The 22562-nt window shown below is 38.9% G+C and overlaps 1 protein-coding gene and 1 pseudogene across 5 annotated transcripts in view; one reads left to right on the top strand and one right to left on the bottom strand.

The window, feature by feature from the left end:
* The window catches only part of Acot9 (acyl-CoA thioesterase 9), an 86472-nt gene that overhangs the window by 24747 nt on the left and 39163 nt on the right, over positions 1 to 22562 (bottom strand). For 2 of the 5 annotated variants that reach the window (XM_058572916.1, XM_046425284.2), the window contains exons 2-5: positions 6618 to 6715; positions 4849 to 4894; positions 3071 to 3241; positions 2817 to 2854 (exon numbers count right to left, since the gene is read on the bottom strand). In XM_058572916.1, the coding sequence (XP_058428899.1) occupies positions 2817 to 2854; positions 3071 to 3225 (193 nt within the window). In that variant the 5' untranslated portion in view covers positions 3226 to 3241; positions 4849 to 4894; positions 6618 to 6715. Of the gene's footprint in view, positions 1 to 2816; positions 2855 to 3070; positions 3242 to 4848; positions 4895 to 5558; positions 5586 to 6617; positions 6716 to 15354; positions 15563 to 22562 lie in introns of those variants that run through there. The other 3 variants (XM_046425282.2, XM_046425285.2, XM_046425283.2) reach the window with 3 other exon arrangements.
* Positions 907 to 1468, top strand: LOC124079642 (protein phosphatase 1B-like; annotated as a pseudogene).

Genomic DNA, 22562 nt, shown 5'->3' with positions numbered 1-22562 from the left:
TGCATGACCCTCATATTCACTTCCAGGACTCTGAAAGGAAGCCCCTCTTCCTTACATCACCCCCTCCCAGCATGAAGCAGTTAGAGACCTCGACACCCAATTTCCTCCTTCCTTTCAGAGTCTAGAATATTAGATATGGAAAATGACAAACCCCAAATAGTGAGACCTGGGTAAAGGAGAGTGAGAAAGAAAGCCATACATTGAGAGCATTCCCAATACATTCTTTCCCACTGATAAAACAAACCCTGGGGAGGAGGTGTCCATCAAACCTAGAAAGGTAGTCTCTGGGAAAAGGCCAAAGCATTAATCCTTCCCTAAACAAATCCTTTCCACATACCAACCACTGACCCCAGGCCCTCAATCTGGTCCAGTAAGATAAATCCCAGAGACTGACCAGTGATCCCACATTCCCTCCCATTTACTCAGTAAAACAGACCCCAAATTCCTGAGTGCCCAAACTGACATGCTTATTAATTAAGTCACTTCTCAGTATAACCTACATAAGCCCAGTCCCCTCCTTTGTTTGGGGGCTCATTTTCCACCAGGAGAGTGGGTCCATTCCCATGGGTTTAATCCCATTCCTGAATAAAAGGCTGAGATGATCCATGGACTTTGCATTGGGCCTAGTCTGGTCCTTTTGTGCTAACACCCTAGACCTTGCCTCCCTCACCTCAGGGTCTCACTGAATTGCTCAGGCTATCTTCAAACTTGGGATTCTTTTGCCTCAGCCACCCAAGTAGCTGATTTCATTACTAAACATGGGTGCATTTTTGGATAAACCCAAAACTGAAAAACATAATGCTCATGGTACTGGGAATGGTTAACATTATGACCAGAGCAGCATGCAAGGACAGAGAGTAGAAATGGAAGATGCACACACAGCTGTCGTAGGGAAGTCCAGATAACATGAATATTGTATTAGTTTGCTTTTCAAATCCCCCTAAGGTCTCAGACAAAGAGTCGGAAAAGGATTCAGAGTTGGATAAGCACTTGGAATCAAAGGTTGAAGAAATTATGGAGAAGTCTGATGAGGAAGGAATGCCTGATCTTGCCTATATCATGTACATTTTGTCTGCAGAAAATACCTCAAATTTACCTCCTGAAGGTGGTCTTGCTGGCAAGTGCAATATTATTGAAGCTGTTTATAGTAGACTGAATCCACATAGAGAAAGTGATGGGGCCTCTGATGAAGCAGAGGAAAGTGGATCACAGGGAAAATTGGTGGAAGCTCTCAGGCAAATGAGACTTAATCATAGTTGGAAACTACCAACAACTTCTGGAGGAGATGTTGACTAGTTAAAGGCTAGCTAAAGTAGAGGGAAAAGAAAGCCCTGCTGAACCAGTTGCTGTAGCTACTTCCTCAAATATTGATGCAAGAAACCCAGTGACAATGCAGGAAAGCGATACTGAATCAGAAAGTGGTCTTGCTGAATTAGACTGCTGTAATGAAGACACAGAACAAAGATGAGTGGTGGAAAATATTACTTTTTTGGTAATATTTTTGTGATCTTTGATTTGGTGATTTTTACTTAGGAAGTATAATGTGTACATTTATATAACCATTTTGTTATTTGAATCTTGGAAAATTAGTTTTATTATATTCAAATAGCCTTGTTTTTTAAAAAGGCCTTTGCATATATCTTTATAAGATAGTTTACAATTGACTTTTATAGTATTTTGAATTTAATTAAATTATATGTCATCTCACCTTGTATGTAGGCTACCATTTATTAATGCCAGTAGTAAAATTTATATTTGAAAGGATTAGAAATGACTGATTAGAGAGATTACTGTATGTTGTGGAAAAACTTGTTAATGTAGAATTATACTGATTATTTTGCATATTAGTACATTCACAGCTTTGTAATAAATTTGTGTTTTCTTTAATAATTTTAGTTCTTAAAAAAATGGCTGATGCTGGCCTGGAATTTTTCTTTCAAGGTTGATGATTTGTGTTTTGTTTGATTTGTTTATATTTAACATCTCTGTAGTTTTAGCTTTAGAAGTTGTGAGATACTGGATATGTGGTTATTTTTTCTTTCTTTTTATTTTTTTTGAAACATAAGTTTTGAAACCTATGTATTATTCAAACAGCTTTTGTTTGTATAGTCTGTATTGCCTAACTACACACACCAAAATGTATGTCAACCAAGTGTTTAGAATAAAATTATAAGTGTTTAAGCCCAAATAAAGCATGTGATGTGGAATAATCTAAAAGAAAGAATAAAATAGCTGGGCAGAGTGGCACATATATATAATCCCAGCAACTCAGGAGGCTGAGGTAGGAAGATTGCCAGTTCGAGGCCAGCCTGGGCAATTTAGTGAAACCCTGTTTCAAATTTAAAAAACAATTTTTTAAAGGTCTAGGGATGTAACTCAGTGGTAAAGTATCTAAGTTCAATCTCTAGAACCAAACATACACACACATAAAAATAAAATAAAAATTTAAAAGGCCCTTTGTAGTCATAGGATCCAATGTATAAGTATGCATTAGAAATACTAAATAAACCAAGAGTGGTAACACACACCTATAATACCAGCTATTCAGGAGGCTGAGGCAGGAGTACCCCAAGTTCAAGGTCAGCCACTTAACTAAACTCTGTCTCAAAAAAAATTTTTAAGAACTTGGGATATAGCTCAGTGGAAGACTGCTTGTTTAGCATGCATGAGGCCCTGGGTTCAATCCCACAGTACTGCAAAAAAAAAAAAAAGAAAAGAGAGAGAGAGAGAGAGAGAGAGAGAGAGAGAGAGAGAGAGAGAGAAGAAATAGAAAACAGAAAAAAATAGAGAAAGAAATACTAAAACAGTACCAGTACCTCCTAAGCTGTCAAGATCCTCAAGAATCCTGCCAAATCTGTGAAATAAAGCAAACTATGAATTAAATGAAAATCATGAGGCACTTTAGGGCAATAAAAATCGATTCTAAAATCATTTGTGGTCATAGTTACACAACTCTCTCAATATACCAAAAACCACATAATTACATAGTTTATATAGGTGAATTGTATGCTTGTGAATTTTCTTAAAACAATTATAAAAATAAAAATAAATAAAAAATACACCATGTTACCTTACAGTATTTTGAACAGTTAAATATTTCTCTCGTAATTCAGGCTCACTACCCAAAGGCAAGAGAACTTCAATATAACTGTCCTTCATTCTCCTAGGTGGCAGTTCCTTCTGTGACTTAGCCAAAAAACTGTGAAGTAACTTCCTTTCCTCCATTGCTTTCACATGGTCTCTGAGAAGAAAAGATGAAACTTTTTACAAACAAGAGCAGCAGTATCCCACAATTCCAGTGATATCCAGGCCAGTCAGATACCATCAAAGGAGGAAAGAAGGAGTCTAGACCTACTTCATCTCTTCCTTCCCTTCTTTCCCTCCCACTACTTGGTGAAACTGAAATTTTCTGGTAACTTTTCTTAGGTTTATAGATAAGAAAAACATACTTAGAAGTTATTCAGATATATCCAAATGGATCATATATTCGCCTTGATCAAAGAGTTTATTAAAAGAATATAATATTTAAATCAAACTAAAAATACACAGAGATGGACAGAATAGTCTATATGTGAGATAAAGAATAGCCTGTTCCCTGAACTCCAGGTTGCTATTTCTCACTTTGAAAATTCTCAGATTCTCTGTGCCCAGGCTGGCTGGCTGGCTGGCTGGCTCTCTTTCTCTCTCCCCCTCTCTCCTTCTCTCTCCCCTTCAATTTTATGAATGAGAGACTAAGGAGGGAAAATGGACTATATCCAAATGAAGTATGAAAGACAGAACAAAAGGTAAAGAGGAAAATAACATGAAAAAGAGACAAAGGAGAGGAACAAGAAGAAAATATTTAGGAGGAAAAGAAAGGAGAAACAAAAAAAATAAAATGAAGTTTAACTGAAAAAAAAAAAGAAAGGAGAAACACAGGGATAAAGAACTGAAATATTCACAATATTATTAACTAACTAAGATGTCTTTCTAAGCTTCACTTATGAAGTATTATTGCCAGAATGTTTAACCTGCAAAAAATATAGATATAGAAACAAGTTAAATGATACTAAGGAAACCCAGAATAGGGAACATTCTCAAAACAAATGGCTTGGTCTCTTTAAAGTCAAACAAATGGGGGGAAAAGGGGAGGATAACTGTCATTTGTTCAAGATTAGGGGAGAATAAAGTTGAGGAAATCTGAATGTGGATGACTATTACATTACTGGAGAATTGCTGTCTATTTCATTACATAAGAGAATGTCTTATTTGTTGGAGATACATAAAGGCTGATCTTGTCAGCCAATACATGTATATTGGTAAATTTGTATTGAATCCAGATAGTGAGTATTCATTCCTTCTACTTTTAAGTAAATTGAAATTTTTCATATTGAAATTTTTAAAATGTGTCATTCAGCCAACTGCAGTGTGTTACCTATAACCCCAGCAACTGGGGAGGCTGAGGCAGGAGGATCACTAGTTTAAGGCCAGCCTCAGCAACTTATTGAGGCCCTAAGCAACTTAGTGAGACCTTGTCTCAAAATAAAAAAATAAAAAGGGCTGGGGATGTAGCTCAGTGGTACATATTCCATAAGCATGTCAAAAATGTTGTTATGAGAATCAGTGAGGTAATGTACCTGAATGCACTTTGAAAAATGAATACATGCAAATAATATTATTTTATGACAATGTTGCATCAACTTATCATTGTACTAAAATGTTAATCTTTTCCCCAATTAAAAAGCCTCTCAACCTATCTCAACCTATCTCCAAATGCAGGGTTTCCCATCCCTACAATAGGACTATCAATTGAGTCCAAATATAGTGTAACCTTTGGATGAAAGAATGAACGAACACAAGAGTACATACTTCCAGTTTGTAGATGCTCCTACTATCTCCCGCAACTTATCTCGAACTAAAACAAAAATGAAGAGGTTAGTCTATGAAACAAAGAAATATGAGAAGTAGATTATGACAATGAGCTTAAGAACTATGAAAAGCAATTCATGCACTCAAGACTTTAAGACTCAAATTCCCATTTAATACCTTAACAGCTCAGAGAAGGAATCAGGCCTCTGCTCCCTGAAAATGTGAAATAATTATACTATCTTCTTATTTCAAATAAAAATATCTTTGTGCTAATGATTGGCATTTATATAAACAAACAAAAAATGTTAATTATTCATCCAATGGGGTTTTATCACTGTCAGGAGTCAAGTCCCTTTAAGATGGAAATATTTTGAACAGGATTCCCACTCATCCTCATATAGGCATGGTTCAGGAGCCAATAGTAATATTCATATCTGATATATATAGCTATACATAGCATATATGCACATATATGCTAATTGTTATTATATATAAGTATATATACATGTATACTAATATACATTTATTACTATGTATATACATACTAATTGTTAGAACAGTTAAGCCAGAAAAATTAAGCAAAGATGTAAATCAAGGTAAAGTTAAAAATGCAATTTAATTTTAGTTAATGCCCACTATGCAAGAGTGAATTAGCTTAAAACAAAATGTAAGATCATAACAGAAAAATTGACACTAATTACCACACACACCATGATTCACATGTACTGGTGAACATGCTATATGGATAAAGGGAAAATCAATTAGATAATCAGCAGTAACTCAAAACTAAAAAATAAGTCTATCATATTTCATATATTAAGTTCAGGAGTTTTTTCTAGCATTTCAAAATATATATTCCAGTTATGGGATATTAACTTAAAATTATCCTTGGTCCTTCAATAACTAAATGATCAAAACCAAATATGGTTAGATTAACACGGACTTTAACTTTCATGAAAAAAATGTACTGTTTTCTATGAAACAATTGTATAAGCACCACAAATTTGGTACACACTTAAATCACAGTTAAATCATAAAGAACTGCAAAAAATGATCATCAGTAAATAAGTCATTTCTATTTTTTTCCTCTTGAGTTCCTAAATAAAATAATGGAGATATAATATCCCAATGTACAGAAAAATTATGCTCACTGACATGAAATGATTCTTACTAGTTTAGTCAGTAAGAAGAGAGGCAGGTACTGAGGGGTCAATAAGAAAAGTAGAATTTTAAAATTTTATTAACATATTTAGTAAATATGTGTATACACACATATTTACTTGGACCCTTTAATGAAGCCACAATTTTAACTATAATGAATACTCTAAAGGTAACCCATAGTTGGCATATCATATTAGTAAGTGAAGTTAACTCTATTAAGCATAGATTAATAGGGTTCCTCTAAGAAAACTATGGACTACAAATCATTAGTTGGTACAGCTAATGAATCCACCTCTTATTCAAGCATTAGATCTCTCCCATGTCTCTTCCATGACTTCAGGACTTACACACAGTAAATAGAAATCATTTAAGTAAAATAATTCATTCCTCAAGGCTCCCAGAAACAACAACTCAAATTCTAAATGTGATTTCTACCTAAAGTTATTTTGCAGCTATTGTAGTCATTTTATAAACGAGATGTTTATGAAACATCTACCTTTAATATGTGTGTCTCATTAGCCCTAAACTAGCATCCTTTACCCCATTCAAATAAAAGTAAAACAGGGTTTTCTACTGCGTAAGCATAAAAGGTCAACACCCATGCTTGCCTTCTTGAACGTGGAAGATTCCCTGTTTCCCAGGATCCTGGGATCCTTGAGTCAGTCCTCTGCCAGGAGTAAGCAGCTCTTTGCTCAAGGCACAAAGCCTGTAAAACAAAATAAAACATAGTTAAAGTTAGTTCCAGGGCTTCTCCCCTGGCAATCTCAAAGACCTACACCTCCTCCAGAGTATCTGGCTATACCACATCCTTAGTATATACTATCTTAGAGGAATCTGTAGTTGTTTCACAAGTATATACATATTTGCATTTAAGGGTAGTCTATAAATCATGTCTCCAACTAGAATAAATATTTCTTTTTAAATTCATTTTAGTTGTCCATGGACCTTTATTTATTTATTCATATGTGTTGCTGGGAATAAAACTCAGTGCCTCACACATGCTAGGCAAGCACTCTACCATTTAGCTATACCCCCAGCCCACTAGAACAAATGTTTCTTGAGAGCAGAGAAAATTATCTAATTATATACAAAAAATAAATAACAGATATGAACCAGTTTTAAGGATATAATCTTGCTCTTTCAATTTTATTGGCTTCAGAAGCCCAGAATTGATGTGGCAAAAAAAATGAGTAAATTAATTTTGAGGAGTATTAAGCGGCTGCTTTGGCTGCACTGGAGGAGCAAAGAGAGCAGCGGAGCCAGAGCAGGACATGGGAGGCCAGTGTGGCAGGATATGTGGTGCCCATCATAAATTCCTAAGAGTTGCATTCCACATAGCCCAGCAGCACCATGAAATTCAATCCTGCCATCCAAGCTGCGCGTGACCTCAAGGCAGGGGCTGCAGTGATCTGAAGAATGCAGCTGCTGGGGTCCTTCACCTCTCCCTTCACTGCACTGGTGCTCTGCCCCACTGAGCTCATCAAGTGCTGGCTACAGACCATGTATGAAATGGTGACGTCAGGGAGGATAGCCAAGAACCAGAATACAGTTTGATCTGTTGTGAAGACTACACTTAGAAAGGATGGCCCCTTGGGCTTCTACCATGGATTCTTGTCGGAAGCCGCTCTGGAAATATATGCCCTTATATCCTAAGGAAGAGATACTGAACAATTATTGTGCCCCACAATAACTTGGGCTTTACCTCCACTAGGATAATGAGGCATGGCTCCAGGTGTAGGCGTCACCCAGTGGAGTTGAGTTACACTCATCTGTTCCTTTGTATTCCTCCCCCTGTGCCCTTTTTGGGATAGAATGTTCCATGGAACCTCTCCTTGTGTGTCTCCTATATAATAAAGAATTCCAGTGGCTCTCTCTTTTTCCATGGACCTCTAAGGTTGGAGAGCCTTCCCAGATTTTGAAAAGGTACTTCTGGGTGTTTGTATGTTCTGTGTGCCATTTTCTTAAGTTATTGGAAAGTCAGATTTGTGAACCCAGCATAGGTCACCAGCTAGGATAGATGGCAATAGACCCTCAAGCACTTTACTTGGAGAAGTACTGGGATATTTCTTCATCTTTGGTGGCTATTAATTGAGCCGGTCATTTTTTGCATCAGTGATGGAGAGCAAAAGATGAACTAGGCCCTGTGTCTTTGATGTTAAGTGGTGGAATTGGTGGAATTTGCCTGTGCCTTGCTGTGTACCCAGTGAATGTATCAAATCCAGAATTCAAGTTCTTTCCATGTCTGGAAAACAGGAGGGATTTATCAAAACCTTTCTAGGTGTTATGAAAAATGAAGGAATAACGGCCTTATATTCTGGACTGAAACCTACTATGATTCGTGTGTTCCCTGCCAATGGGCCACTATTCTTGGCCTATGAATACAGCAAGAAGTTGATGATGATCCAGCTGGAAGCATATTGAAGTGTCCTGGTGGGCCTGGATCCAGGCACAGGCATTTGAGGACTACTGTTCATCTCAGGGTTTCACAGAGTATAAGAAGAATATGGACTTATTTTGAACTCTTGGGAATTTTGTCTTTGTCTTCCCTTCTCCTACCCTAAGTCTTAAACTTTATGGAAGGACCTCTATTTTACATCATATAATTTCTGCCCACATTGTATTGCTCTTACCGTTGATAGTATATGCAGGGTGGCTGATGGCCCTGTGCATCTAACTTGAAAGGCTGAATATAGTTTCATCAGGGCATTATTTCTGCATAAATTTGTCTGTATACATGCTTCTTGGATAGTTATATGTTGGGGGAAACATAATTTGGTTTCATGTTTAATCTCAAATATCAAAAAACCCAGAGGTTACCATTTTTCACTAAATGGTTAAAAATGATTGCTTAAACCATTCTAGATGTGTCTCCAAAGTCCACTAAACCTGAGAGGTTAAAGTTTTCACATGGGACCTGAAAACTAAAATATCCATCTAGATTTTAGTAGAATATACCTGCATACTGGTGTGGCTTCAACATTCTTGATCAAGCTTCAGAGTAGGCATCTGGGATTTTCCCAAGAAGCTTTACTCTTAAAATAGTGCCATTCATTTTCTAGGTGGGCTCACATTCCACACTTGACTATGTTTGGTATAGCCTAAAAGATGAGGCCTTTGGGAAGCAGCGGTGGCCTTCACCAACTTCCCTTTTTCTCCTTTCCCAAACAGTCTCCCCTGTTCTGGGTCGTAGATTGAGGAAAGGGCCAGGAAATGGGCTATGCTGTGCTATTTGATGATATCTGACAGCAGCTCTTAACCTAATTCCATCTCTGGGTTGAATTATGGGATGTTCTTTTGGCCCAGATCCAGGGCTGCTGATCGACTTTGGACCACCCATTGTCCTCTCTGCCTCACCTGTCAGAAGTCCTTCCAGGAACAGAGAGTGCCAAAGTCAAAAGAGGCCTTTGTTCCCTATTCGGTGATAAAGTAATGATATTCATGGGTGAAGCCCTATTCTCTCAGAACTAGAAAGAGTTTTGTGCTTATATTTCACAGTGAATGATGGCAGGACTGATCCATCCTAAAGTTTACCTTAGAATCCACAACTACTTGCTTTTTCAGTGTTGGAGCCATCTGCATTTGGGGCTGGCAGTTTATGAATTCTAATGAGCATACATGGAGTGTGAATTTACAAAGCAGTGTAACTTAAGAAAAGCAATTTTATTAAAGTAGGTGGTATGTAATACATGTTCCAACCAGAACAAAAACCACAGTTCATCTGATCCCCATAGATTTGAGATGGGCAGCTGTGGTATAAGAGGGTCATTCTTGTCACCACTAAAGTCAGCCTTATCATTCTATGCTACTCCAAGACCAGCAGAGCACTCTCAGTAAAAAGTGTTCTTAAACAGCCTGTAGAGCCAAAATCAGGAAGGCTGACAATTTTAATGAGTCTTACCTTGTATGTCTGTCCCTGTGGGCAGAATGTAAATGCTGAGCAACACCTCCAGTTTCCTTCAGCTTTCTGCTATCAGACAAGCCTCTGTCAACTCTTAGCCATGGTATCAGGAGAATAGGGTCAGGGAAGCAAGGTACTACCAAATTGGCAGGGTGGAGAGCCAGGGACATTTAGTGTAGGGATTCTTGTCATGCCTGATGTGCTCCAGAGCTAGAGCTGGTCATTCATTTACCTTTTCTTTATGAGTAAACCATTTTTTCTACTTTTCTCTCCATACAAAAATGCTCAGTAGCTGCTGAATGGTGCTTCATCTGAACAGGCATGAATTGCAGCAAAATAGAACATGGGATGGGCTTCTAAGCAGAGAACTGCTTTAGAATCCACAGCCTCCTGCCTGGTGCCCAGGAGCTAGTCCATGTTAGCTCTTTAGGCAGTAGATCTTCTCACAGGCTGTCCCCTCCTCCAGCCACACCTCCCCTGCATATAGTTATCTCCTGATAGCCCACCCATTCAGCTACCTGCCTACAATTACCACCCAGCTAATCCATATCAGTGGCCACAGAGGTAAAGAAGCTAACAGCCTGACCATGCTGCTTATTAGCTTAGTGACTTTGGGTAAGTTATCTAACCTCCTAAAGCCTCAGTTTCCTCCTTTGTAAAATGAGGATAATAATAGTATCTATCCCCTAGAACTGTCATAGGGAAAAAGAAGGTAACCACATATTAAACCTTTCGGGACATTCTTAGTATACTAAGAAGTCCTCAGAAACTTTAGATATTATTATTCCAGGAAGCCAGGTTTCTCCAAAGTCTCCCCTATAGGTCAAAGAGAAAGACCCAGAAATTTAGAAAGTAAGCCAGACACTATCATTCACCATCTCTGAGTGCAGAATCAATGGTGATAGTAAAGAAAAGTTGATGACAAAACCACAATAAGTATACATTGGAGAAAAGATAGCCTCTTCAACAAATGGTGTGAGGAAAACTGGAAATCCATATGTAGCAGAATGAGATTAGACCCCTATCTCTCACCCCGCACCAAACTGAACTCAAAGTGTATCAAAGACCTAGGAATTAGACCAGAGACTCTACATCTACTAGAAGAAAATGTATGCCCAGCACTCCATCATGTCAGCCTAGGAACTGACTTCCTCAACAACACTCCTACAGTGCAAGAAGTAAAATCAAGAATCAATAAATGGGATGGTATCAAAATAAAAAGCTTCTTCACAACAAAGGAAACAATCAAAAGCATGAAGAAAGAGCCTACAGAGTGGGAGAAAATCTGTGCCACCTGCACCTCAGATAGAGCATTAATCTCCATGATATATAAAAAATTCAAAACACTTTTAACACCAAAAAATCCCAGTTAGTAAATGGGCAAAGGAACTGAACAGACACTTCACAGAAGAAGAAATATGAATGGTCAAAAAATATATGAAGCCAGGTGCAGTGGTGCACGCTTATAATCCCAACAGCTCAGGAAGCTGAAACAGGAGGATCACGAGTTCAAAGTCAGCCTCAGCAACAGTGAGGTGCTAAGCAACTCAGTGAGACCCTGTCTCTAAATAAAATACAAAATAGGACTGGGGATGTGGCTCAGGGGTCAAGTGCCCCTGCGTTCAATCCCCTGTACCCTCCCCCAAAATGGAAAAATGTTTGACATCTCTAGTAATTAGAGAAATGCAAATTAAAACTAAACTGGGATTCCATCTCACTCCAATCAGAATGGCAATTATCAAGAATGCAAGTATTTCAAGAGCGTTGTAATGTTTTGAACAACTAATAATAAAAAAAGAAGAAAAAAAAAAGAATGCAAGTACCAATAAATGTTGGTGAAAAATATGGAGAAAAAGGTACATTCATACATTGCTAGTGGACTGCAAATTGGTACAACCACTCTGGAAAGCAGGATGAAAATCCTCAGAAAACTTGGAATGGAACCACCATTTGACCCAGCTATCCCGCTCCTTGGTCTATATCCAAAGGACTTAAAATCAGCATACTATAATGACACAGCCACTTCAATGTTTATAGCAGCTCAATTCACAATAGCTAAATTATGAACCAACGTAGGTGCCCTTTAACAGATATGGATAAAGAAACTGTGGTATATATACACAATGGAATATTACTCAACAATAAAGAAGAATGAAATTATGGTATCTGCCAGTAAATGGATGGAACTAGAGACTATCATGCTAAGTGACATAAGCCAATCCCCAAAAAAACCAAAGGCCAAATGTTCTCTCCAATATGTGGATGTGAAAAACAATAAGGGGGATGGGGGGACAGAAGTACTTTGGATTAGGCAAAGGGAATGAAGGGAAGGGAGGGAGACTCTGACATCTGTAACTTCACATCACGTACAACCACAAGAATGGGAAGTTATACTCCATGTATGTATGTCAAAGTACATTCTACTGTCATGTATAAGTAAAAAGAACAAATAAAAAAAATTTTAAATAGAGCTTAAGTGTAGCTCAGTGGTGGAGCACTTGCCTAGCACATGTGAGGCTGTGGGTTCAATCCTCAGCACCACATAAAAAATAAATAAAGGTATTTTGATCATCTATAACTAAAAAAATATTTTAAAAATAAAGAAATAAAAAGAAAAAGGAAGAAATGAAGGAAGGAATTGATGAATAGAGAAACACTTGGGTCAATTTATTCGGAAAAAGATGGTCCTATAACCCTTTGCATGCAGCCTTAAGAAACTGAAAAATATATTCCTGCAGCACAACAAAGGCATTTTTAAAAATTGAACCCTTTTTAAAAATTGCTGCTTATGGGCTAGAGTTGTGGCTCAGTGGTAGAGTACTTGCCTAGCATGTGTGAGGCACTGGGTTCAAGTCTCAGCACCACATATAAATAAATGAATAAAATAAAGGTTCATCAACATCTAAATTTTTAAAAAATTGCTGCTTATATCAACTATAAATCAATATAACAAATTATCATACTATAAACATAGCATTCAAGTAATGGTAATTTGCACTACAATTTGGTAATCCATCTGCTGATAAAAATGGGGACCTCTGTGCCAGGGGTTGTAGGAATACATTTTTTCCCTACACAAAATGGTATACACTACTTCAAGAGATCCATACACCACTTCCTTTTAACACCCCATGGGCCTCTATATTAAAAAAGTCTAATTAAAACCAACATGAGGAAACTGAGGCTTAATTTTCAGATGATATTCCCCAGTGACGGTCAATTAGCACACTGGCAGAGTCCATATAGAACTCACTTCATACCCCCCCACCCAACACATACACATTGCACTTTTCACAATTTCAGGTTATTTCCCTTATATATAGTCATGCACCACGTGAGGCAAACAATGGGACACATATTTTAATTTTTTTAAAGTTTACAGAATAAGGATACAAAAAATGAAAGTATTTTTTCACAGCTGTACAACATGTTTGTGTTTTAAGCTGACTGACTCATCCAAAGCAACTTCCAGTCCTACAAGCTCCATTCGTGGTAAGTGCCCTATGCAAATGTACCGTTTTTTAATCTTTTCTATCATATTTTTACTGTGTCCTTTCTACATTTAGACACATAATATTTACATTTCATTAAATTGCCTACAGTATTTAGTACTGTACCATATTGTACAGGTTTGTATATTATACAGTCTAGATATGTAGTAGGCTATACTATCTAGGTTTATATAAATAAACTCTATCATGTTTGCACAATGACAATGACAATGACAATAACACAATTCCCAGAACATATCCCCACTGTTAAGCAATGCATGATTGTATAAGCCAGCACTGAGGTAGAGGTGGGAGAATGGTTTAATACCCCACATCTCAATTCCTCAGGGTCACTGGCTTATCCCCTGAAAATCCCACAGGAGTCTCACAACAAAACTCCTAAGCTTTTAGAAGAAAATGTCATGAGACCTTTGAAACACTTGGGCACCAGAAACCCATGATGGAACCTTTCCAAAGAAAGAAGACCAAGAATCTCAACCTCTCCTTGACTTGCCTAAGAAGTCACAGCTTAGCTCCATCTTGGGTCCCAAGTTCAGAGTGGCTGGCAAGAATTTTCAGTGCAATATAAGCAATGCCATTAAAAGGCCCTCTACTCTAAGGAAATACATCAATTTAGAGACTAAACAAAGTCAAGTGACTCTTCTATGAATCTAAAAAAAATAGAAACTACACAGGTTGCACACAACCTAACCATTCAGTTTGTATTCATTTATGAGCTCTTTCTCTCACTAGACTCTGACAAAGTACCTGCTTACATTTCAACAGAACTCACAAGAAAGGAATTCAGGGTTATGGAAGTTCAGTGCACGGAAAGACTTCCAAACTGGAGGAGAGGAATTCAAGGGAAGACACATGGACAAAATTGTGGAGTTTGCAGAAGTCTTTCATATCGTATCTAATGCAAATGTTAAGTCAGCTGTGGCCCTTGTTGTAATAATTTTCAACCTGTCTTCAAATGGTATAGAAAAGGCTTTTATTTTTTCTAAGTGTTATGAGAGAAAGAGAGAGGTAGAAAGATATACCATCCATCCCTTTAAACTAACAGCAAGGTTCCCAAGAACAGTGAGAGAGATCCAGGACCCCCCCCGCCCCCCCACACACACACACACACAAGAACTGATGAGATCATTGTCAGTCAGAACTACTGTGGATCATTGTCCCAGAATGACTTCAGAAACTAGAGCAGGTGTAAGTCCCCTGGAACTCAGTCAAGCAGAAAGAACCTGGAAAGGTGGGTTGGATGGAGAGAGCCAGAAATGTCCCCAGAGTCTAAAGCCCTCAGTCCTTAACTGTGCCAGCTGGGAAAATGACATATACTAAAAGGCATTCATTTTCCTTGCCCAAGTGGTCCAGTCAAAGCACCACCCTTATGAGGGCCCTTCTGCTGATTAAAGGTGTAGTTCCAACCCGCATTGGGGCTCTAGTCACACAGTCTAATGTCCTGAGAGCCAAAATGTGTCCTACAATCTTGGCTTACGTTACGATACACTCGGATTCTAAGTGTGCCAAGCGCTTAAGCCTAAAAACAAAGATGAGTAAAGGGCTGGCAAGGTAAGGTGGAACTCCAGATACTGGTTTTCTGACAAGGGGCTACCCCAAAACAGTTTCCAACCACACCCCTGATGAGCAATCAGAAAGGAATTTCAGGGAACTCCCAACTTCCTCCCTTAAAAGTATGGCTTGGCTTTTAATATCAAAATTCCACACCAGATATCACTAAAGTTGGGCGGGTGTGCCCCAACCCCAGGCCAATAGGTCTGTTTCTGGGCGGAGTCGCGGTGAACAGGCACCCTTTCCCTCCAGGCCCAAATGCCACAACATAGGTTCCACCCGCCCCGACCCGCTTCTTCCGCCCAGGTCCTCTCAGAGCTCCAAGAAAGGGCGTGGGCACTCTCAGCCAGCGCCCTGACAGCTCTCCCACGTCCTGCTACCTACCGCAATGCTGCCCGCCTCATCATGCTTGGCTGCTTGGCACTCAGTTGGAGAACCAAGCCCCGCGTACTGATCGGCAGAGGACTGACTACTGAAGTAACAGAAGTGCGAGAGTCTGGGCGCGAGCACGAGTGAAAACGGCAGTTGGAATCTCGGTACTCTAGGCTGCGCGGGGCAGCGTTGACAGGCCGGGGGCGGGGCCGCGCGGCGTGGGGGCGGGACCACCACGCTGTGCCTGGCAGCCCCTCTGTCCATTCATTGGTGGAAAGCTGGAGCCCGCCTCTACAGAGCTTCCACGCAATCAGCTGCGCGGGGCGTATTGCTAACCCAAGGACAGGCCTCTTCCCGCCCTTGTTGAGTGAATGAACCACGAAGTACTGCCGAAGCGTGACACGGAGGCAAGGCGGGGAGAGGCCTGACCTGCAAAATTCTCCCTATCCCTGGCCCTGGTGCCTCTACTCCTAGTCTGAGGTTCTTGCCCTTGGCCGCACGTTGGAATCTCCTGAGCAGCTTTCCGACGATGTACTGATGGCTGAGACCCACCCTCTGGAGATTCTGATTTGGTCATGGATGCAGCCTGGGCTTTGAGATGTCTGAAAGTGCCGCAGTTGATGCTAACATAACCAAAAGTGATCTAATGAGGGAAATTTTTTCTTCTCGGTTTGCCCCTTAGTGTATGAATGTTGGATATCTTGGCTAATCCAGAATTACAAGGCCAGTGAGTTCAGATGATTTTACCCTAGGACCTGAATTTACATTTCATTCAATGAATTTTTATTTAGCTGTTTGCCTAGTGCCAGACACTGTTGTAGATATTAGGGATGCAAAAAAATGAAAATAATCACTGCCATTAGGGGGCTTATGTTTCAGGAAAGAAAAATCAGCAAACAAGTCAGCAATAACAATTTCAAATGTGGTAAAGCATCTAAAAAGGAAATATAATAACTAATGAGAATATATGTTAAGTATTGCTTTGCTTTTAAAGATACTAATTTCCTAGGAGGTAGGAGTCATATATGATTCTTCAGAATATCCCATATTAATAAAAATATTATTTGAATTAACCTAGCTGTTTTTTATTATTTTATGACTTATAAATGGACTATAGTCTTTGGTGTTCACTTTCCTCTTTTCCTAAGCTTCCCTGCTTTTTTATCAGTGTCATCCAGAACATTCACCTTTGGACCTTCAGAAATCTCCCCTCATTTCTGTTCATATTCTCTATACCGTTTCGGTGATTGTTTTGTTTTGCTTTGTGTCATCTATATTTCTTTTTTTAATTTATTTTTTATTAGTTCTAATCAGTTATGCATGACAGCTGAAAGCTTTTCCATTCATTGTACACAAATGGAGCACAACTTTTCATTTCTCTGGTCGTACACAATGTAGAGTCGAACCACATGTGTAGGCATACATGTACCTAGGGTAATGACATTTGTCTCATTCTACCATCTTTCCTAACCCCATTTTCCCTCCCTTTCCCTCCCTCCCCTTGACCCAATCCAAGTTCCTCCATTCTCCCCAGCCCCTCCATTATGGATCACCATGCACTTATCAGAGAGAATATTTGGCCTTTGCTTTTTGGGGATCGGCTTACTTTATTCTCCAACTCCATCCATTTACCTGCAAATGCCATAATTTTATTTTCTTTTAATGCTGAGTAATATTCCATTGTGTATACATACCACAGTTTCTTTATCCATTCATCTATTGTAGGGCATCTCGGTTGGTTCCACATTTAATCTGCCACATTTAGCACACAGGGCAATAATACTATATTGAATCATACTCTTTTGTTCTTTTTTAACTTGAATTTTTGGTTGAACAAATAGAAAGCTCAGGGAGAAAATTAAATTTAAGAGATTTTTTTAGGTTACATATATGGCATAATAGGTAAGGACAGCTCATGATTTTTGAGAAATTAAGTCACCTTCCATCAACTTCCAATATATAGCCAGACACATTCTCACCAGTATATAAACAGCATTGATTTCATCTGGGACCATTGGAACCAGGACTTGATGCCATGAAAATGCCTTCTCTCCTTTGTTTATCTTTGCTTTCCTTTGCATACTGGCTTCATTCCTTTTTCTCCCTGTATAATGGCTTTCTCCACATGGTAGAAGAGGCTTCCAAATTTAACATCTCAAAACACAGCCACATGCATAGAACTTGACCCAAATTTCTGCATCCCAAGTACAAAAACTTCTAAGAAGATATTTATTGGGATCAGGCACCCACTCCTAGATTGTCAATTGTGGCAGCAGGGCAAGGTCTTGTTGATTTACCAGGAACCCTCTCTCCCAGTCCCATGGCCAAGTACTGGATCACAATCTACTAATGTGGCTATTTCCATAAGTAACCATAGAGATGGAGATATGGAGCACTTTCTTAGAAAAGGAGTTCTGAGCAACCAACCCCATAGGAGTCAGATGTTATTTGGAGGGGGGAAATTATCTTATCACTTATACCACCATAGTTTTAACCTCACAGATGCCCCCACTAAACCCAGTCAGCTCAGCATTCATCCATGCATCTGTATCTCAATTTGCAGCATGCATAAAATTCTTTAAATGGGGGCTGGGATTGAGGCTCAGTGGTAGAGCACTCGCCTATCATGTGTGAGGCCCTGGGTTCGATCCTCAGCACCATGTACAAATAAATAAAATAAAGGTATTGTGGCCATCTACAACTAAAAATATTTTTTTTTAATTCTTTAAATGGCTTAGCAAACCTAATTTTTGTGTGTTGTTGTTGTTAAGCATATATGCCGCATCACATTTTGGATAGCAAGGATGGAAAGCAAAGTGGACACAAAATCAGACCAGAAAACATGTAATCATGTAATGGTAAGACTAGTCACCATCCTTATGTAACAGATTTTCCAACCCACCTTTTTGTTTTCCTGTTATGTCCCATTAGTTCTATTTTTTGTGGTCTCAGGGAAATAGATGGTATCAACTGCATACTGCATAATTAAAATTAAAAGCATCTAATCATACACTGACAGATATATAAGATATTATTAGTGTCATTATTACAAGTAGAACAAAACCTAATAATACATTATCAGTTCACTGATGTATTGTCATTACTGAACCCAGGTCCAGAAGTTCATCCCACAGGAAAAAAATAAAAGTCTGAGAGACAAGTGTGGGGGAGAAAGGAAGGCTTTATTCAGTGGCCAAATAATGGAGAAGTGGTAACTTAGCTCAAAAATCAGCTTCTCTACTCCAGGGAGTCGGGGGGTTACAGATATAGGATAGGAATAGTGGGGGAGAGAGGCTAACAGAAGGGAGGAATATCCATGGTTTGAGGGAGGAGAATAAGCAGGGATCTTTCAGGAACTCAGGTGCCACCTCCTTTCACTCCCTTCATGGTTTGGTGTTTCTTACCATAGTGGGTGGGGTCTTTAGATTTGAAATATTATCTGACCCAAAGGAAAAAAGGAGACAGGCATAATATGGGCAGAGAGAGAGACAGAGAGAGAGAGAGACCCCAAGTGATTTCATCTCATTCCAATCACCCATCAGACATCTATAGGCCTAAGTGATGAGTCAATGTTTTCAGCAAAAGCAGCCTTCAGTTAGTTCCCTGAAGGGTAACCTAGGCAACTTTTAGCATCATAACCCACACATCAGAGCATTGCCCAGCTGTGTGATTTCCAAAATGAGTAATTTTTTTTAAGTCAGCTAAGAGCAAGTAAAGGAAGAGGGTTTATTTAGGTTCTTACCAAGTAATATTATGAGTGAAAAATATCAATAACCATCTCTCTTTGGGCTGCTGAACCATATGTAATTCTGAATATCTGATTTTAGGTAGAGAATGTTCTTGAAAAACTATGTCACCAATTTTCAGGCAAACTGATTTATATTATAATTTCATAAGATAGGGAAACTACTTTTTAAATATTAGCTTATGGGATGGGAATGTGGCTCAAGTGGTAGCGTGCTCACCTGGCATGCGTGCGGCCCGGGTTCGATCCTCAGCACCACATACAAACAAAGATGTTGTGTCCGCCGATAACTAAAAAATAAATATTAAAAATTCTCTCTCTCTCTCTCCCTCCCTCTCTCTTAAAAAAATATTAGCTTATTTCCTGAATTACATAGTGTAAGCACGATGCACAAATGACGGAGGCAGGAAGCAGACTCAGATCAGCAAGTTTTTCTTTATTCTGCAGTGAAGTCAACCAATTAGGCACAGGAGGACTCATTTTCTGGGTATGGAAATGGCCTGCAGGTTATATAAAGTGTCTGGGTTTTATAGTTTACAGTGAGGATGAATTAATCATTGTAGACTGTGGACATGCCATTCGGACAGTCAGGGACCTAGTTGTGCAGGTTAAAATTTTAACTCAGGAAGGCAGTTGTAAAAAAGTTTGAAACTCATTGTCACTGGGAAAAGTTCACAACTCAGTGTTCACTGCTTATCTTCCGTCCTCTGAGACCCATTGTTACCTAGAGCTTCACCATTTGCTTTTCTCCTTCCAGGACTCATTGGCAATGGGAAAGGGTAGAAGTCCAGGGCCCAGTGTTTCAGTATTTGCCTCCTCCCTTCAGGACCCAATGTGCTTGGGAAGGGTGAATGTTTGCTTTCGGTGGAGATACTGGTGATGAACCCAGGAAGGGATAAACCCGGGGAGGGATGAAAGTTGCTTTAAAGTTGGCTTTTTCCCTCGGGGCCCATTATTACTGGGAAATGATGTACAGGGAGATGTTTAATGTTTGGTTAATTTCCCCTCCCGCCTCCTGAGTCATACTGTCCCTCTGTTTTTCCCGGGGAGCTGTCTTGTAGGAATATTATTTTCCATAACCCTTCATATAGATCCAGAAAGAGTTCCATAATAAAGTAGGAGGGAAAGGAGGAAACAGTTGAAAAGTATTTTCCCCACAAACATTAAAGAAAAAAATGGAAAGACCAATAGACACGTGAAAGTGCTTAGTCTTATATACCCTCTCACTCTAACAGAAGCAAAATCCAGCTCAGATGTGTTAGTCAGCTTTCTGCTGCTGTTGATAAAATAGCTAAGATAAACAACTTAAAAGGAGAAAAGATTTATTTTGGCTCACAGTTGCAGAGGCTGAAGCCTTTGGTCCTAATGCTTTGGGCCTGTGGTGAGGTTGAATATTATGACAGTGAGTGCATGGTGGAGCAAACCTGCTCACCTCATGGCAGCAGGGAAGTGAGAGAGGGGAAGGTCTAGGGTCCCAAAATATTTTTCAAGTCTCATCCCCAATGACCTACTTCCTCCAACTAGGCCCCACCTCTAAATTTTCCACCACCTTCCAATAGTCCCATCAACTGAGGACCAAACCTTCAATGCAGGAGTTTTGGAGGGTTTTTTAAGACCCAAATCATAGGGACTGGGGTTGTGACTCAGTGGTAGAGCACTTGCCTAGCACCTGTGAAGCACTGGGTTTGATCCTCAGCACCACATAAAATAAAGGTATTGTGTTCATGTATAACTAAAAATATATTAAATAAATTTTTAAAAAGGCATTGTGTCCATCCACAACTAAAAAAATCTGTAACACTAGGAAATTTATAAACATGGGTGATTTTCATTTCTACCTTTCCCGAGTCCCATTTTTATGATTGCTCATCAAATACAAGCATAGAAAGGTTCTTGCCTTTAGGAATGCTCTCTTTTTCCTCTAACAATTTTCTCATGCTTAAAAATGGCAAACATTTGGGCTGGGGTTGTAGCTCAATGGTAGAGCACTTGCCTTGCGTGCATGAGGCTCTGGGTTCAATCCTCAGCACCACATAAAAATAAATAAAGTAAAGGTATTGTGTCCATCTACAACTAAAAATGTTTTTTTTTTAAATGGCAATCATTTAAAATGTAATATTATGAGTGACATGGAGATCAGAGATCTCTTTAGGATAGGACATCTTCATTTCAGGGTATCAACTGCAATAAAGATGTTTCAATAATATAGGGTTTAAACAGTAAAATTTCATGCTCCTCTACTCATGCTTAACCTTCCAATCAGTCTTTTCCTAATCACGCCCAACCTCCCTCTTACTTAATCCAATTTCTCTAAAAGATTATAGCCAGGGAGCTGGAGCTGGGGCTCAGCAGTAGCGCACTTGCCTGGCATATGTGAGGCACTGGGTTTGATTCTCAGCACCACATATAAATAAATAAAATAAAGGTCTATCAACAACTAAAAAAAAAGCATGGTGGTTCACACTTGTAATCCCAGCAGCTTGGGAGGCTGAGGCAGGAGGATCCAAGTTCAAAGCCAGCCTCAGCAACTTAGCAAGGCTCTAAGCAACTTAGTGAAACCCTGTCTCAAAATAAAAAATAAAAAGGGCTGGGGTTGTGGCTTAGTGGTTAAGAACCCCCTGAGTTCAATTCCCAGTACCAAAAAAAAAAAAAAAGATAAGATTATACAGTATTTGTCTTGCTTTGTCTGACTTATTTCATTTAACATAATGTCCTCCAGCTTCTTCATTTATTGCAAATGTTTGGAGTTTTTTTTTTTTTTTTAATGGAATGGCATTTTCTTTTTCCATTCATCCATTGATGGCCAGTTAAGTTTATTCCACATCTTTGTTATTGTAAATGATACTACAATAAACATAGGAGTACAGATGTCTCTTCAACACACTGATTTCATTGCTCTGAATATATACCAAAGAGTGGGATTTCTGGGTCATATGGAAGTTCTATTTTTAATTTTTTTGAGAAAACTCCATACTGTTTTCCACAATGATTGTACTAATTTCCATTCTCATCAGCAGTGTATAACACTTGTTACCCCTTGTCTTCTTTTAAGTTGAAAAGCAAATCTTTATAATCTAGAAATATACTCTTTAAAAATCCCCCACAAAAGATGTTATTCTCTTATTTCCTCAACTTCTTCAACACTTCTGATATCAAGAGCATCATTACATGTTATTAAAATTTACTCAGATATCCAAACAACATCCCATCTACATATTCTGTATTTGCAAGCTGCATATACACATACGTTTACGTAGCCATCTACAGATATAGGTATCATCATCACTAGTTTTCCTGTTAATCTAATGAGAAAAGATTTGGGATTGAAGACAGTAAACCTCATAGTGACTATGGGAGAATGCCATAGGCTGCTTGCTGCTGTCCCAGCTGCCACTTGTCCCTTGGGACTGGAACATGTCTTTTTTCACAATAGCCATTTTAACAGGTGTGAGATGATATCTTATTGTGGTTTTAT

Source organism: Marmota monax, unplaced genomic scaffold, assembly GCF_021218885.2.
Source record: "Marmota monax isolate L192 unplaced genomic scaffold, Marmota_monax_Labrador192_F-V1.1 WCK01_AAM20220418_F8-fsc00075, whole genome shotgun sequence".
Taxonomy (NCBI): Eukaryota; Metazoa; Chordata; class Mammalia; order Rodentia; family Sciuridae; genus Marmota; species Marmota monax.
The sequence above is the reverse complement of the archived record's forward strand: the minus strand, read 5'-3'. Positions and strand labels throughout refer to the sequence as shown.